General features: G+C 41.1%; 2 protein-coding genes across 2 annotated transcripts; one reads left to right on the forward strand and one right to left on the reverse strand.

The window, feature by feature from the left end:
* Positions 1–646: 646 nt before the first annotated feature.
* LOC306760571 (dapper homolog 3-like) lies at positions 647–11,851 on the forward strand. Its single transcript, XM_079246485.1, has 4 exons — positions 647–1,039; positions 6,293–6,425; positions 6,810–6,920; positions 7,748–11,851. Exons 1-4 carry the CDS (start codon positions 809–811, stop codon positions 9,235–9,237), a joined length of 1,965 nt encoding a protein of 654 aa, XP_079102611.1. The 5' UTR covers positions 647–808; the 3' UTR covers positions 9,238–11,851.
* A 1,629-nt stretch (positions 11,852–13,480) lies between these two features.
* On the reverse strand, positions 13,481–14,609 carry c5ar1 (complement C5a receptor 1). Its single transcript, XM_079246276.1, has one exon. The coding sequence runs from the start codon at positions 14,564–14,566 to the stop codon at positions 13,541–13,543; it is 1,026 nt and encodes a 341-aa protein (XP_079102402.1). The 5' UTR covers positions 14,567–14,609; the 3' UTR covers positions 13,481–13,540.
* Positions 14,610–17,601: the final 2,992 nt, after the last annotated feature.

Raw genomic sequence — 17,601 nt, forward strand, 5'->3', positions numbered from 1 at the left:
AACTTTTATGTTTTGTCTAAATCCCTTCAGACAACCTCCTCCTTCATCTCATAAATACAAAATACTTGAGAAGATAGACTTCAACCTACATAGAAGCTCATTTAGTTAAAAAAAAATCAATTGGATATCAAACTAAAAAGACAATAAAAAGAATGTGATGATTCTTGAATCATAATCATTTTCCATAAATCCAGTTAGAACTGTCTGACAAACGTGTCCAGGAAGCTTTTGGAAACACAGCATCCATATGTGTCCTGATTCCTGACTGAGTGTTCCACATTTTCACAGCTGTTTGCACCATGTCTTCTCTCTCTGGCTACGCGGTTCCATTAAATCAGTGTTTTTTCTTTGCTCCCAGAAATAACCGTCCCCATGGAGAAGTCCATTAGTCCAAGGGCCAGGATGGGTGAGGTCGACGCGTCACAGGAATGAATTAAAGGGGGATGGGACGCTTTTCACGTTCAGTACCCCGACACTCATATCCAATGACGGCTGAGTTTGGATGGACTAAAGGGGCGGATGACTCCCCACTTTTCCTGGCTGCGGCCTGGTCGCAGAAGGCGGAGCTCCGTCGCTGCGTTTGACAGCTGCGAGATAGAAATGTGCAGCGCATAAGAAGGTCGGGGCCAGGAGGACCATGCTGCTCCAAGGCAACCACAATGTCTCAAGGAACGGGATGGACTATGGTCTTTTATAGCCTGCCCTCGTAAATCTGGGCCAGTGCGAGAGCAAATAATACAACATAAAGGACATTATTAGCTTTTATTGCACATTATTCTGGGATATCTTTGGGGGGAGGGAGTTGGGGATGCAGCGTGCTTTTTCCTTCCCCGCGACTGTGGAACGCAGTCGGACTAAGGAGCGCTTGGAGGCGAGTCTGGCCGGGCTGTGTGAGCTGGAACTCCGCAGGCAGAGACAGGAGGGGTTGGTACTGGGAGCGCTGGCTCTGGGAGATCTTCTGGGCCATAACGGTTCCAGAGGAGAGCTGGCATTCTTCAGCAGCTGGGGGCAGGAAAACTTGACGCTGAGGCGTCAGCTGGTAAGAAGTTTATAGGCTACGATGACTCCTTTACTGAATGTTTGGATTCCAGCTGGTCTTAAACCGTTTTACCTCACCCCCCCTCTTGCACATGATCCTACATAGTTTTGGAGATCAAATTTCCTTGCAGAGTATCCTGGTTGCGATCTGCTTGACCGTTGAATGGACTCTTGGTTTGGACTGCGTCTTTTGTGTTGAGATGACCTCTAGCAGCCAAAAAAAAAAAAAAGTTACTCAACTTGATTAATGGGCTTTGTATGAAAGGATGTAATGCGTTTCTGTGCTTTGGGCTGGGATTTATGCCTGTAGGTAACGAAATCAGGGGGAGGAGCAGCCACCGCTTGTAGCACAGACCGAGTATTTAATGGCCCATTGTTCCCTTGTCACAGACTTTTGTAGGTTTTACCACTTAACAGCTCTTGTTTATGTTTTCCACATATCATAACATGACTTCTATCTGTAACCTGTATGTTGCTGCTACTGCAAACAAACATGACTGGCTTCAATATGTTTTTCTTTCTTTTTCTTTTTTTTTTCTGACGTGAAACTGAAGCAAAGTTGGGCCAAATATTTTCCAGTTACGCGGCGACGCCAGGATTAACTCTGGCATTTTAAAAAAAAAAAAAAGAAAAGAAAAAAAACTGGGTTAATCTGTTTAAATAAAAGTTTCAGAAACAGCAAACGATATCTCTCTTTCAGGAAACTTTGAACACCACTAAACCTATCTAAATTGGTTGTTTTGCTGCTTTAGTTTTCTGTCTATTTTTGCCGCGTCTTGGAGTTTTTCTTCTGTTTGACTGCTGCTGCCTGCAAGCAGTTTCAACACTGCCTCTGTAGGAAATCATTATTAAAGAGGGTGAAAAAGAAATTAAATCAGCCGCCATCTCTTCACACCTCCTTCCTGCCTCCATGCCTCCCCTCTTCTCTTCCTCTCCTCCGCTGGAGACCTAACAAAAGGCGCATATGGAGCAGAATACTAATGACGTCGATCTGAGAGGATGAGGCTCATATTGGTGGCCTTGAAACACTGGCATGATGGTGATGGGTTCTGAGAATGCGAACAGATTGCGGATTAGATAAACGATTCCCTTGAAGAACACGGGTTCTAATTTAATTTAGACAAATGTATGACGGTCATGTGTTTCCAATGAGCCTCGCGCACCCATGACCCCGAAGAAGCTGTCTGCACTCTGACAGGAAACAACCAGAGAAAGGAGTGAGACGCGTTCTCCGCTGCGTGTTTTTTCCACCTTTTCATTTCCACGCACTGCCTCTCCGGATCAGTGTGTGTGAGCATGCTCTTCCCGTTCATGCATGTGTGTAATTACACCGAAAACTCCTGTGAGGATTTTCTTTTTCTGACATCACTCTAATTGGAGTCTCATATCGAGTCTTCCTGATATCAGGTCACCATCTGCGCACCAGCCAAATCCACCCCCCCCCCCCCCCCCCCCCCCCCCCAAAAACACACACACACACACATTTTATCTTCCGTGTTGGCTCGAGTCTGCAAAGTGTATACTTCATGGTGTGACACGGAAACAAGTGACCCTGTGTGCGTGTAGCTGCTTCAAATGTGCCCCTCACCGGCTGAGGGGCCTTTTTCTCAGTACACATACCGAGTGTGTGTGTGTGTGTGTGTGTGTGTGTGTGTGTGTGTGTGTGTGCGTGTGCGTGTGCTTATGTTAGTGTGTGTGTGTGTGTGTGTGTGTGTGTGTGTGTGTGTGTGGTGCTCAAGGTGTTGACAGCTGCAGGACGCCAGACAGCAGCTGAGAAAGCATGAAACTCTGAGCTGCCCCTCACCAGCCCCGCTGTGTGTGTGTGTGGAGAGGCTAGTAGAAACAGTATGAATTGTGCATGAATGAGTGACACACATGCACTTTTATTCTGAGCTCAGATTGTCATACCCACGCGTGTGTACACTGTCTTACAGAATGGTTGCATCTCTGCTAAATTGCATATACATATGCATTTTAGCAGAGATGCAACCATTCTGTAAGACTGTATCTTGCGTCTGTATCTGTAAGACAAGCAGAGCATCTTTAATGACAGATCACTTCTCTGAATCACCAGCTGGTGTATTTGTTTTGGCACAGGAATGAAAACCTCAGACCTTTCTTGTGTTCCTTGGCTTCTTCTCGCAGATTCCAGCGAATAAACCTCAGCTGAAAATCTATTAATCATACGTCCATAGAAATGTTGGTTCCACTTCTCTGGGTCACATGAGAGCTGCCTGCTTCACATCTATTTAAGGATTCTTTTCTGCTTGCCCTGTTCCCTACACGTCACTGTAGGGCAGAGTCAAGAGTGTGCTTATGGCTGCTATTCACTGGGGTTATGTAAACACTGTGCAAGAAAGCTTGTCTGTCTGAAAGGATCTGCAGAGAAATGTTTACTTTGTGAAAATCAGGCATTTGAAATGTGTCCATTTTCTTAAAGAAATAAGAGATCAGTTGCGTTAAGCAGTGAAACGGGGGGCAGGGTGTCTTGTGAGAGTGTGTCTGTGTGTGTGTGTGTGTGTGTGTGTGTGTGTGTGTGTGTGTGTATCCGGCCTCCCACAGACTTCTTCTCTGTGTGGATCCAGTCACAACATTGCTTTAATTATGTAGGGTCGAGCATGTGTGGCTGCATGCCTTGTCTGCCCTGTTTTGTAGATTTCTATATTCTGGCCGGCCTCTTTTCAAACTGCTCCAGCTGTTAATCAGTTTAAGGTTTATGGTTGGATTTTCTTCAAAATAGCCAATTTCTTTCTTTCCAGCACAAACCTTTTAGTGGGACAGATTTCCAGAGTGTCTTTGTGTTGATACTGACAACACATCTTGCTCTCTTATCTCTTGGCTTCAAACTCTAGCTCTACTCTTCATATGCGCTCGAAGCCTGGAAATGATGTAACAAATTAAGTCAAATAGTTTTTGCTTGTTGGGTTGTTCCGATTTCACCTGAATTAACTTACAGTTCGTTAGGACGTCCTGATGTTTTGCTCACCCACTGTGTAACAGCTTCATGGCTAAGTGAGTCTGGCTTCACCGTGTCCACTGTCTCCCCCATCCCCCACCAGCATGGGGCCCAGGATGCAGTAAAACAGCAGTGGTACAGTGTGTACACAGTCAGGGAACCACTGTGAGACTCACAAAAGTAGAGAACAGCCTGCAAAATGAACTAAATTCTTTAGTGTAGCCCGGCTGGTTTGCCCATTTACACACATTTTCTACAAGGTTATCATTTAATAATCAGCATGGTCTGAATACGAATTCATGTCCACATGGATCTGGCAAAGAATCGATCGCATGAAACAGCATTATTGATTGTCTGATTTCCAATAGACTTCCCTCGTCCAGGCTATTTCTTTACCCCAAGCCCCACCAGCAACCACAACAAAGCTCCCCACCCAAAACATTTTGCACATTGATTCTGCTGCTTTGTTTACTGTAAGACAATGAGCAGGCTTGAGGGGACAAAAGAAGCAGTATTTGGGGTAAAGAGGTCATAGCAGAAGCCAAGCTTGGATTATTTACCCCTCAACAGCAGTTATTTATATTCTAACTACATTTAGGGGAAAGTGGGACAAATAGTTCACAGTTTAGAGCACAAAGAACATTGACTATAATCAGCAAGCAACGGTGGATGCTGTTGGATGAAACATACACAGAGACAGTAAAGTAGGCTTATTCCATATGTATGTGCAATACACGATCTGACTGTCTGGCAGAGGGGAAGGTGGTCTCCACTGCTGTGATTAATGAGCTTTTACATGATTTCCCATCAACTGCATTGCTCACCACACGGCCTATGTGCATTCCTAAAGGCAGTGTTTGATTTGGCACAGAAACACAAAGACAGTGTTCAGGAAAGTGCAAGGAGACCGTTGCAGCCGTTGTCTGACAGGCGCTCCATCACACAAGGCTTGCAATGTGAGAAGACTGTCACTTTGCTTTGAGGACATGCTCAGTCTTCTGGTGATGAATTCTCCTTAATGAGACTTGAGCGTTAGCGGCATCACCTCCAACAAGCTGAAGAGCGTATGTGTTTGTGTGCGATGCAGGTAGCCTACTACCGAGGTTGTGAGGACCTAAAGTCGCATAATAAGGATGTGTCCTGTTTATGGTGGCAATAAGAGCATCTGCGCAGCAAGAATCATTAAATTTAGCCGTGTAAATGTGTTTTAAGGTTAGCTCACTTAACATTGGAAATATTAAGGTTATCTAAAATGCATTGTCCCCTGAAGTCATGGACACACGACTACATGTGTGTTCACTCAGACAGACAAGGTTGCATGCAAGCATCTGAAGATGTTAGCATGTGTCAAATGAGATAGATTAAAACTGTCAAGCTGGCTGAGCTAACATGTTTAGTGTCTCTGGCAATGTCAGAGTGAGTCTGCGTGTGTGTGTGTGTGTGTGTGTGTGTGTGTGTGTGTGTACAGGTTGAAATCCTGTTTTTAAAAATATCATAAGCCCATATTTTTTATTTTCTCTTTTTATTTGTATGAGTAAGCATAGCTCTATATCTGGATAGCTTTTATCTTCACATATATGTATGCGTGTGGATGTGTGTGTGTGTGTGTGTGTGTGTGTGTGTGTGTTAGTGCCCTCAGTGACATGAAAGAACCTCGCCTTTCCCTTCACAAAGCTTTGAATTATTCATTTTCCAGCTGACTGCTCCCCATGTGAGCCCGCCTGCATCTTGGAGCCCACTGACAGATTCGCTGTATGCGGATATGATTAAATGATGCCCAGTGTTGACTTGGGATGGGCCACATTTGGATTTTAGTGACTAGTATACAAAAAAACCTACATCTATGTTCTGATTTATTCTATTTTGACATGTAGCATTGAATCATTTTGCCTATTTTTATCCAAGCTGTGCAAATGAACATCTGTACAGTTTGAATTCATGTCCGCTCTACCAAAAGATTTTATTTCAGTCATTATTTTGTAGCACAACACATATCAGATTCTTTCTTTTTTTCAGTTTATTTTAATCACAACTGCAGAAACTGACATTTTAGATATATTTAATCAAGGTCTTGATAAACCGTGCCCTGAAGACCTGCAGTTGGAGGGTGCAGCTGTGCCTCATTTTAAAAAAAAATTTTTTTTTTAAAAAGCGTTTGTGGAAGTGAGCAATTTGATTTCAATGTTTTTCCTTTTATTGTGTAAATTGCTAATTGCTGCCTCTTAATGTTTACTCGAAGATTACTTATCAACGGTGCAAACACACAGGGAGATCAGTAATTGTGGATTTGCCTTTCAGAGTGCGCTTCAGAGTTCTCCATGGGGCCTAATGCAAGCCCTGGAGCAGCAGGTGGGAGAGCTCAGGATTGACATCGAAGATGGCTGCTTGGATGGAGCTCAAGGAGACACTGGCGACAGTCGTCCGAGTTCTGGTACTCCCACTGTTTAAAAGTTTCCTTTCATCACAATTTTGTCAGGCGTGCAATGAAGAATGTTCTAGATGCAAATGCACTTTGTATTCTGCTCTCATTCAGTAATGCAGTTTGGTGTATGTTTGGATAATGTTGCTAAATCTAACAAAAGTTACTTTCTCAATGCATTTGAAATAACATGGGTATTGAGTTTAGTCTTTTATTTCTTCTCCTCTTGTTTCCTCACGCTCTAGTTGCTTATAATTTGACCTCTGTAGCTTATTTGTGAAATGCAGTAAGACTGCCCGCATCAAGCAGGATATTTTTAGAGAACTGGGACAAAACATGAGGTACAATGAGTGAGATTGATATCTCATCTGGCTCTCTAATTTCACTTTGTCCCAGGATTTTATGAATCAAGCGAGGGTCAGTCACCAAAAGGAAAACCTTCTGCTGCTGAGCCTGCAGAGACAGTTTCTTCATGGGGTTACACCAACAACAGACCCATATCTGTAGGTAAGAAAGATGAGCAGAGTGGAGAAAGATTGTGGTTTAAAAAAATAATTTAAAAAAACTTCCACATATGCATACTTTCAAAGTGAAACAATGCGACTTTTCATATATTATCTTTAAATTAATCTTTATCATTAAACAAATTATTCCTCTCTCCCATTCAAAACCAAGACCAGAACAGGGAAAGTGTTTGCAATTTTTAGGCTTTGGCAAAGACAATTTAAAAAAGTGACCTAAAAATTAGGTGGATAGAACAGATAGCAAACAACAAACCAGCCAACAAAGCAAATCTGATTTTAAAGGTACAGGTTGTAGGATTTAGGGACCTCTGGTGGTGATGTTTATGACTGCAATTAGCTAAATAATTCATGGAACAGCCATTGGTTATTTAGTCACTTTGAGTTGTTCTAACAGAAAATAAATAAATACCAGAGACAATATCCCTGGTTTGTACAAAATTAACCAAATCTGATGTGACCTTTGATATTAGCAGCATTAACCTGTCAATCATTCTCTTTGCTCTGAGACTAGCAAAATTTTATTATTGAATTTTGGTTTTCTGTGAAGATGTTCACGAAGGATTAATCTTAACAAGCCAGGCATCGTCAACTCCTTTCCATTGTGACCACTGAAAATTTGAGAAATTCCCCATTATTTTATTTATTTATTTATTTATTTATTTATTTATCACTTAATTATTTATTTATTCATTTATTTTTAGTTTATTAAAATGTTACACTGACAACCACCTTTGATGTGAGCATTGAAGCATTCTTTCATTACCTTGCTACTCTGTTTTGACTAACTAGATTGTTATATTCTGTAATTAGGAGACCCCCTCATGTTGAATGGAGATTTTGATGTTCCAGTCCAACGCCCCATCATGCCCCGCTCTTTCTCTGCTCCTCAACCACCACTGGAGGGCATCGTTGAAGAGTGCTCAGCTGGGGATTCCTGGCAGTGGGACTCCAGTGGCGCCAGCCACAGCTGGCAACAGCACCCTGCAGAGGATCAGGTCACTGAGGAGGACTACCAGCAGGCTTTAAAGGTAGAGGGTTATATCCTGAGTCTCATCCAGCGCCATGCCCTCTCACATCGGCCATGTCAGCCTCGCACCACCCTGAGCCCTGATCCTTCATACTCTTCCACCTCTGGACACAGCTCCCAACACAGGAGAACTCCTTCTCTAACCACAGAGCAACGCCTGTCTGAACCCCATCTTCAGCCCCACGCTGACCTATCAGCTAACCCTAAGAGCCAGGGATGGGGTTGTGACCTGCCAGAGGGGGAGGCCTGTGGAGTTGACCCCCCATTTTTGGAGGAGGGCTGTTATTTGGCTGTGCCCTACCCCCAGTCGAGGCCACACTCCCTGGCTGGGAGGCTACCATCACCTTTGCCCTCCATGGACCCAAACAGTGGTGTTGGGGCTCTTGACCTTTGCGGTGAACCCCCATCCCCCCAGCATTATCTCTACCCACAACCTCCTATTCATCAAATGCACAGTTTAGTAAGTGCTCAGTATATCCCTGGACAAGCCTGCCATGCCCCTGTGCGTTCACCCAGACACTACAAACCAGAGCAGTCAAAACCTAACCGAACCACCGCCTCACCTGACCATCCCAATTCAAAGTCCAAAGCGTCTAAAAGAAGTCACACTGATCGACAAAGATCCAAGAAAGCCAGCAGTAAAACCAGTCGATCCCAGTCAGAAAACAGCCTTCTGGGGCAAAGGGTGCTCCCTGAGAGAAGGTACAGCACCACAGAGAGGCGTCAAGGCAGAACCAATCCTGCTCAGAACCAGAGTCAGGTATGTGGACCTCAGGTGAGCAACAATACCCACAATGGGGGCCGACGCTGGTGCTCCAACCTTGAGCTCAGCCAAGACGAGGGAGAGACACAGGCAGCACAGGTAAATAAACGGCCACCTCGAAAAGCTCGCCAAGGCCACTCTTGTTCTCACACCCAACAGCAGAACGCACAGCGCTGGCACCAAGACCGTCAGGGAAAAGCACCAATCTGTCAGGGAGAGGAAGGCTATGCTGGTGCCGCCCCTGCAGAGTCCGAGTCCAGCATGAGCGAGGTGTACTCTCCAGCCTCTAGCTCACTGTCCAGCGATTCGGATGAGAGCGGTGGGCTAGTGTGGCCTCAGCAGCTACCACCTCGTCTTGCTTCCACCTCCTCTTCCTCTCCTTCATCCCAAGCCACTGCCAATGCCTCGACTCAGCCCAAAGCCTTTGTCAAGATCAAAGCCTCCCATGCTCTTAAGAAGAAGATACTACGATTCCGCTCAGGGTCTCTCAAAGTAATGACGACTGTTTGAGCAAATAGTCAACACCTTTTACCACCAAAGCTGCATGCAGAGCAGCACGACTGTTACTTTTGGTCATAAACCAAATGCCAAATAATTTAATTCTTTCTTTATGTTAAGCCTAGCTCTACCAACAGTATGTTCTTGATGAGATGCCTCATCATCAATGAGCATCTTTTATCTGTGGTATCTGATTTAGTTTATCTAGCAGCTTTTAGCTACCAGACAGCCAGACCAGCGGGAATTATCCCGCTCTGATGCTTGATAACTGATATCAACTTACTCTGTGCAGACAGGAGTTGCATTACAACTAAGTGGCTAAATATGCTTTGGATTTTTATGATGTCTTTTGCTTTCTAAGTGAATTAATCAGAGCATTTTGGTTGATTAATCACTACAGAGTAGAGACAGCCATATAAGAGACTTGAACACTGAAAATGTAAACAAATCACAACTGTTTTTAAGCCATCGGTGCTCTAGAGATTAAAGGAAAGTGTCTTATCTCCGAGATGGCAGGTGAACTTGCTCTCCCTTTCAGAGATTCAAAGCTGCTTTAACAAATTTGTAACAATTTTCCTTGAATAAAATTAGTTATTTTGCGCTGATCGTAACGCAAACACCAAATTTCTTAGAGAACAGCAGAGTGCAGATATTCCTGAAATCTCCACTTGTTATTGGAAATGCAATTAAACCTCACATTTAGTATGATTAGCTGCACTGCACAGACTCACAACCTCACCAGGATATGTTACAAGTTGATTGATATTATGGTGTAAATAACAAATATCTATACAAGATCTCATTTTTTCTTGTACTACTAAATTGCGCTGTTCATCTTTGGACCAAATTTAGAATTATTAGGATGTTGTTGTCAAACTTAAACCCATAAAAAAAATTAATTAATTAAAAAGTGATAAGAATTTGTGGCCTCAACATCCTTGAGGGAAAGAAAATTATTTGTGCCGCAGAACAAGTTTCCATTTGACAGGTATTGTTTTAAATTCTACCAGCTGATTGTGAGTCTCTGAGCAGGACGGGCACTACGGGCACATATTTTGGTACAGGCACTACTGCTCCTCTGTGAGCAGCTAATGGGGCCAGTGAGCATAACTCCGAAGGTCTATGTGTTTCAGTGATGAGTTCACTACAAGCCATGTAAGCAGACCAGTATAAATTCATGCATGTGTGTACAGTATGTTCAATTTGTGTTCAATGAAACGTAGGTACACACAAACTGTAAATAAGTTTGACTTTGTATATACCATCATGTGGCCTTGCTTGGAATGAATGTAGCTTGTAAATAACATTTTTCTCATTTTTTTTATACTCTGATACATTTTTGGTATTTTTCACCCTTTAAATGAGACATGTTATGCCACTTCACCCCCTCCAAGATGGGAGAATTTCCTGAAGTCTTGCTGAAATGTTTGACATGCTTTGGTCAAAATACCACAGACAGAATATATTTCATGCACAAAGTTAGGTCAGCTTGTGAAAGCAGCTAAAGACAGATAGGAAGACTGAATTCTTGGACAAGCAGAATGAAACACAAGTTAAAGCCATGAAGTTATTGCTCCGTCATATATTCCCTTGATAAACCCTTGGTTTTACTGTTACGTTGTTCCTCTGTGGGGTAACGGGGGGGCAACACGAGCTCTTACAGAAGATCTTTGCACACGCAGCACCAACCCCAACATGTAGCAAACCAAAATAATTTGGAGAAACTCTTCTAAAAGACTGCCAAGCACTGATATCCAAATGAAACCCAATTCAAACCCCAAGCAGATATGTGGGAATATAACAGAAACATAAGATTATGCTAATTTCTCCATTTCAGCAAACCACACAAAGTACTGTGTGACAAAAATCCTGAAATCTTGCAGCCAAAGAGTGGCAAAGGAGAATATCACAAAATCATGTCACACTTTTGCTTTTTTGCAAAAAAAACAACTTTTTTCCCATCTGAAAAAGAAACTCTGCTAAGATTTTGCCTTTGTCTGACATTAACCATGAAGATTCCTGGTAGTTTCTATGAGGGTTTTATAGTGAAATATTCAGTCTTCCTATGATATGATCCTATTCTGGCGTTCACTTCTTTCAGGGTTTTCACTGTGTTTTAAACATAGCCTTGTGGGCTATCCCTTGATTTCCCTGACTCTGACCGTTGATGGAGGTGTTGATCATAAATATCAGCTGATGTATTCCTGAGATATTTACCTGCATTACACCTCTATTAAAACATCTGTAAAACTGCCCAGGTTCACTTTTTAAACTCTATTTTTGCATGGCTACTCCTTGGACATAACTTCCTAATTCCTAGATGAACTGCTTTTCACTGAAAGTAATGTGATTTTCTTTTAGGACGAGATAAGAATTGAAAGTTTCTACTATGTTCCAGGTGAATTCACCCTCACAGTAGCATATACTATTCCTCTTCCACTTTTGTAGAAATCTCACATGCCTCCTTCTTTTGAGACCAACGTTATATACACATCCCTGATAATAATAATAATGATACTACATTTTATTTGTGGGTGCCTTTCTTGACGCTCAGGTCACCTTAGTTGTGATGATATACTAATGATATTTATGTTGGGTATTTCTTTTTGAACAGCAGGCAGAAAAAATGGACCTTGTGAAGATGAGGTTATATGTAAAGATGAGAATTGCTCTTTAAATAAACTTCTTATGCCAAAGCTTGGTGTATTCATTGATGAACTAGAAATCAAAATTTGTATTTACTACTATGAAACATTAAAGAATGCCAGTATCCAAACCAGGATATGAAAACGTGTAAAACAACTCCTGATAAAGCATTAGTAACTCAGTCTTTCTTAAGTTAATTGTTCTTTTGGATGCTGATGAGAATTTGTAGTTAATGGTAAAAACAAGAAAAAAGAAAGTTTCAAATTCCCACTTCTGAGGCACAGCAAATGCAGCATGATTTGAGTTGGACTAGTTTCGATGTGACCTTTGAAATGGGCTGACCGGAAGAGCTCATTCTCAGACATAAGGTACAAAATAAATGCTAAGTTTGTAAGTGATTTTTGGACCCCCAAAAAATATCTTCTCAACCACAGAGTAATTCTGTTCATACTTTCTTAAGACACAGGAGTCAAACTGAGTGAAACTGTTTCAGATATGATGAATAATGACATATTTATTTGAGAAAATAAACATTTTTAATGTTTCTTGTAAAATTTCCTCAAATATGTTTATTTGCCTTACAGTGCAACAAAATTTTAAAAAAATAGTTTCATTATAATAGACTGGTGAAACTTAAAGATATAACATGGTGTTTTTTCATTGGCCTACATATATATTATTACATATTACATTCATGACAAATTTGTCCAATTATACAGTTTTAAATTTTTTTTTTTTAAAAAGTGGAGATTAGTCAGTGAAAATGTCCATTTTAAACGAAAAATCTGAAGATAAAGACAAGTTCAAAACACTTTTTGTTACCATAATATACCAAGTTCTTACAGAGAAAGAAAGTAACAAAAAATTAAATAAAAGAAATAGATATTTTGCCATACATCTTTCTGATAACTAACAATTATTGCAACTGGATTAAAATAAAAACAAATTTAAAACAAAAAAACGTTTATTCCCATTTACTTACATTCTAACAATGAATACAAATTTTCTGAAATGTGTTTAAACATGTAAACAAATCTGCTGAATGCAGTGATTTACATGAATGTAAACTGACAAGATACAGTCAAATACTTACACATCTTAAATCATATCACTCAAAAGGAAAAATCTCAAAAGAACTGAAACAAGATCATACTGATCAGCAGAGATTTGGTGTTTGTCTCCCTCTTGTGTTTTCCAAGGAAACACCGATGACGAGTGTTTTCTGTGGCCGCTGAGGTAAATACTGGCATGGGGAAGTAGCGTGCGCATTGCAGAAGATGTTCAGATACAGAAGAAGCACAAACATTTTATTTCATTCAATTGCCAAAAAATATTATATGTATACTTTGATTTAAAAAAAAAAAAAACTGTCCGCATAATACCTGAATGTTTGGAGGATTGCAGATCGAGCAATAGGATTTTTAATACTAAGCTGTCCAAGGAATGGACTGGGTTTTCCAACCCAACTTACTCTGCACAAATCTCCAAGTTCGCACTTTTAGTGCATTACGGGCACATTTTCATGTAACAAAAAAAAAAAAAAAAGCCCAACTTCAGAATTTTCCACGTTTAGTTCAGAGTAAAATGTAAACAAATATGTTCCAACAAGAAAAAAAAAAAAAAAAAGAAAGAAAAAAACTTTCTATAAAAACGTAAAGAGTGAGTGGCTTCATGATGAGATTTTGCTCATCTCAGCTGCATAATTTGTGCTCTTGGTGTCGTTGTTCGTGACTGACCCACGGTTGGTTGTGTCCTCGCTGATGAAGTGGAAGATGTTACGCATGGAGCGAGCCATGCTGTCCTTAAAGCCACGACCCAGACACACGTAGAGCAGAGGGTTGAGACAGCTGTTGAAGTACGCCAGACACAGCGCCAACACGTGCGCGTGATAAACGTTTGGTTTGTGATGAGAAGCTCGAGGGGTATTCAAGTCGATGAAGTCCATGATGTGCAGGGGAAGCCAGCACAGGAAAAAACTCAGCACCACAGCGATGATGATCCTCAGGGTGCGTTTGGAGCGGGTCCGACCACGTGACAATCCCCTCTGCGTGCTGCTATAGACCACAAAGTGACAACACACAATAACCAGGAAAGGAAGCACGAATCCCATCAGGAGACGAAAGGAGATGATAGGCCAGACGCTCTCTGGAGCGTACCCCATGACACACTCTCTCTTGTCACCTAACTTGAGTTCATGGGCATATACAAACTGTGGGATGCTGACAACGAGAGCCAGGCACCACACACACACACATGCCAAGCCAGCTTGTACAGGTCGCCTCTTGTTCTGACACCAAACAGGTTTGGTGACCAGAAGCATGCGATCAATGCTGATCACAACCAGCTGCAGGATACTGCAGTACATCACCAGGTAGAACAGGCCTTTGACCAACTTGCAAGCCAGTGGACCAAAGTGCCAGTGGTCATCGTGGGCCAAGGGGACCATGAGCAATGGGATGGAAAGACAGCACAGCAGATCAGCCAGCGCAAGGTTGAGGAACCAGATGGAGGTGACAGAGCGCTTCATGCAAAACCCTGTTACAAACACCACCACGGCATTTCCAGGGATTCCTAGCAGGGCCACGAGGCCATAGAAGGTCAGAGCAACTATTTGGATGGGTTGAATCGGAGGAATTAATGATTCAGGAAAAATATAGTCATCATAATCAGAGAATGTGTAGTTTGAGTCGTCCATGGCTCATTAAAGCTGTAGATGAAAAGGGGGAAATAGCATTGCTATTAATGTTTAAATAAACACTTTAAGGGACATTATAGATTTTTTAAAAAGCTTATGAAAAACATGTTTCATGAGAAACAATATAACCAGTTTCCATTACACCATCCTTCATTTCATGATACACATTTTAAAAAATCAACCAAACAAATATAACAAATTTTAACAAATGTAAATGCTAATGATAATGTTTAAATTAGATTTAGGTAATATTTCAACTTACGGTTGAGTGGATGTTGTTGCACTCTCAGTGTTACAGGAAGTTATGGTGTCATCGCTGTGCTTTTAAAATACATGATAAACCACCACCCTACAGTACAAAAACACACTCCCTCTCTCTCTCTCTCTCTCTCTCTCTCTCTCTCTTTCTTGCTCACTTAAACACACACACAAAATTGCAGTTAACCTTATTTAGGCTTTGCTTTTACTTCCATAAGGCTACAGCTTAACCCAAACCCTAACTGTGATGTATACCTATCTCAAATATCAATTCACACCTTACTGTAATCCCTAACCATGACCCCAGCATATGTAACAGATGTTCCTTAGCTTTTTGTTTGGGAATTTAAAAACATCCATACAAGCAAGCTTCTTAGTAAGTCAAATTGCATGCTAAATATAGTGTGATGATAATTAAGAATGTGTGTTCTAAGTTTAGGTTAGCTTATGGTGTTTTAGTGTTATAAGTGGATTCTGGTGTCTTTGTAATGTAACTGTCATGCAAAAACAAGCGAAGATAACTGATGTATAACATAAGAATAATCTTACTTTGCTCTTCTGAGACTTTCAGTGGTGTTTTTCAGATGCAACGCAGAAACCTTTGACCACAGCACTGATGGATGGCAATGGTCATGAAACAAATATTAAAAAATAAAAACACCTCTAATGACAAAGAAGATCATAGTATGGGAACAAATACTTTTATTGTCAAATTTATATTCATATTTTATGGAAACTCAGCCTTCCATATTTACAAGTCATTCACAAATTAGCAGATACACATATTTTGGTTTAATTAACTGAAATTCTCAGTGGCATCCATTGTAACAAAAAGCGACTGAAGCTGTCCTCTTTTTGCTCATAGTGGATGACATCAAATGACCTTTGTCCAATAAAAATCTGCAACCTTGACAAAAAAGCAACGTTAGTCATCTTCAGTCACTGACGCATACTGAGACACATGATTTGTGATTTGACTCACTCAATGACAAACTCAGATCTGATGCTGACTTCACAGAATATGATCAGCATGAGTGTCCTAAAGAAAATCACATAACACAGTCCAGCACTGCTCCAACACTTTGGAGTACAGTAGATCGGCCGTAGGAGCATCGGACACATCTGGCGTTACAAATGCTAAATACTGAAGGTACAAGCTGGTAAATACTGTAAAAAGCTTCCTGTAGGGTCTAAGTGGCGAATTACAGGAATGCTGTTTAATACTGGCTGTTGTTTGCATTAGATACACAGATGAAATAGAAAAGGAGCAAAACAGTAGCTAAGAAACAAAAATGTATGTTAAAGGAAGTCCACTTTTCTTGGACTGTGACAGCTGCAAAACTTTTCAAATTTAGGAAGTCCCAAAGGAACTGAAACAAAAACTCACAACGTCAGCAAAATGTTCCCTGAAAGTAAAAAATATATAACAGCAAAGTTACAGTGTTGCTTAAATAATAAATCAGCAAGCTGACTTCATGTTTATGTTTTCTTATCGTTCTTACTAGTGCAGTCATGGCTGCGTACTGAGGATGTTGTACACACTGATGTAAATGAGAAAATAAATGTCCGAGTTGGCGGTGTCAATTATTCAGCACATGTGGTTTGTTGAAACTTTGTTGTGTTTGCCCCAGGTAATCTTTTTGTCACAGTTGTCTCAGTTTATATCCCGTTGTTTCCTCACAGGGTCAGCAGAGGTGGTGGGCTCTGTCAGCTGAGGTCAGTTGAAGGCTGGGGGGCTTGGTGGGAGCGTTGGTGTGTCATCTCTAAACGCATCTGACTGGAGATCTGCAGACAAACAATAACATTCTTTTAATATTTAGATCTGCAAGCAGTCCACATGCTTTTTTTTTTTGTGTGGGAACACCCCGTGGGTTGTTGTGGTTATTGTGATTCATATTTCTCTCTACCTGTCTTTTTATAGGTACTCCTTGTGATTATAAGCTTTATTTTCTTGTTTTGGGTTTGTTTGTTTTTGCTTGTTTAGGTTTCCTGTTACTGTTGCTTTCTGTATCTTTTGTCTCCTTTTTTGTCTTTTTTTCTCTCTCTCCTTTTCTGACTCTCCCCCTCCTTTGTTTTCCCTCCCCAGCTTAAGCATATGCATGAACAGCAGGGGTGTCCAGCTCTGGTCCTCGAGGGTGAGAGCCCTGCAGGTTTCCTACGTATCCCTGTTCCAACACACCTGACTAAATTGAATCAGGCAATGAATTGCGTCCGAACAGAGATACATCGAAAATATGCAGAACAACAGGCCTCATTGACACCCTGATGTACAGTCGCTTAGCAATAGTTAAAATGGTTAAGATAGATTTGGCAAAACACGGCAGTCAGACCATCTTTTTGCTTGCTGTGATATTGTACATAGGGCAGGACAAAAGAAACAAATACACAAAACCACAAGAAAACTACAGAATATTATAATTAATAAATTTGGATAATGTCTGCTACAAATACAAAATATAATACATTAAAATGTTACTTTTTTTTTTGCTGTGTCTGTTTTTTAAATAGAAAACTTCAAGGTAATTCAGTTTTCACCTTTACCTGGTCATGAGGCCTCTATGGTATAATCTCATCCTTACAACTCTCAAAGCATCCGCTGCAGCCTTCTCTAGCATGTACTGCATGTAATACTAAAAGATAGCTCATGCCTTCTTTGTGTTTTCTAAAACACAGTAAATCTTTTTCGAATGACAACAAAAGAAAAATATTTTGAGTTAAAAGTAAAAAAGAGAAGTGTAGGAAGTTAAGCCTGCCCACATGAAACTTATCTATTTGGA

The sequence above is a fragment of the Telmatherina bonti genome (assembly GCF_933228915.1).
Source record: "Telmatherina bonti genome assembly, chromosome: 9".
Lineage (NCBI taxonomy): Eukaryota > Metazoa > Chordata > Actinopteri > Atheriniformes > Telmatherinidae > Telmatherina > Telmatherina bonti.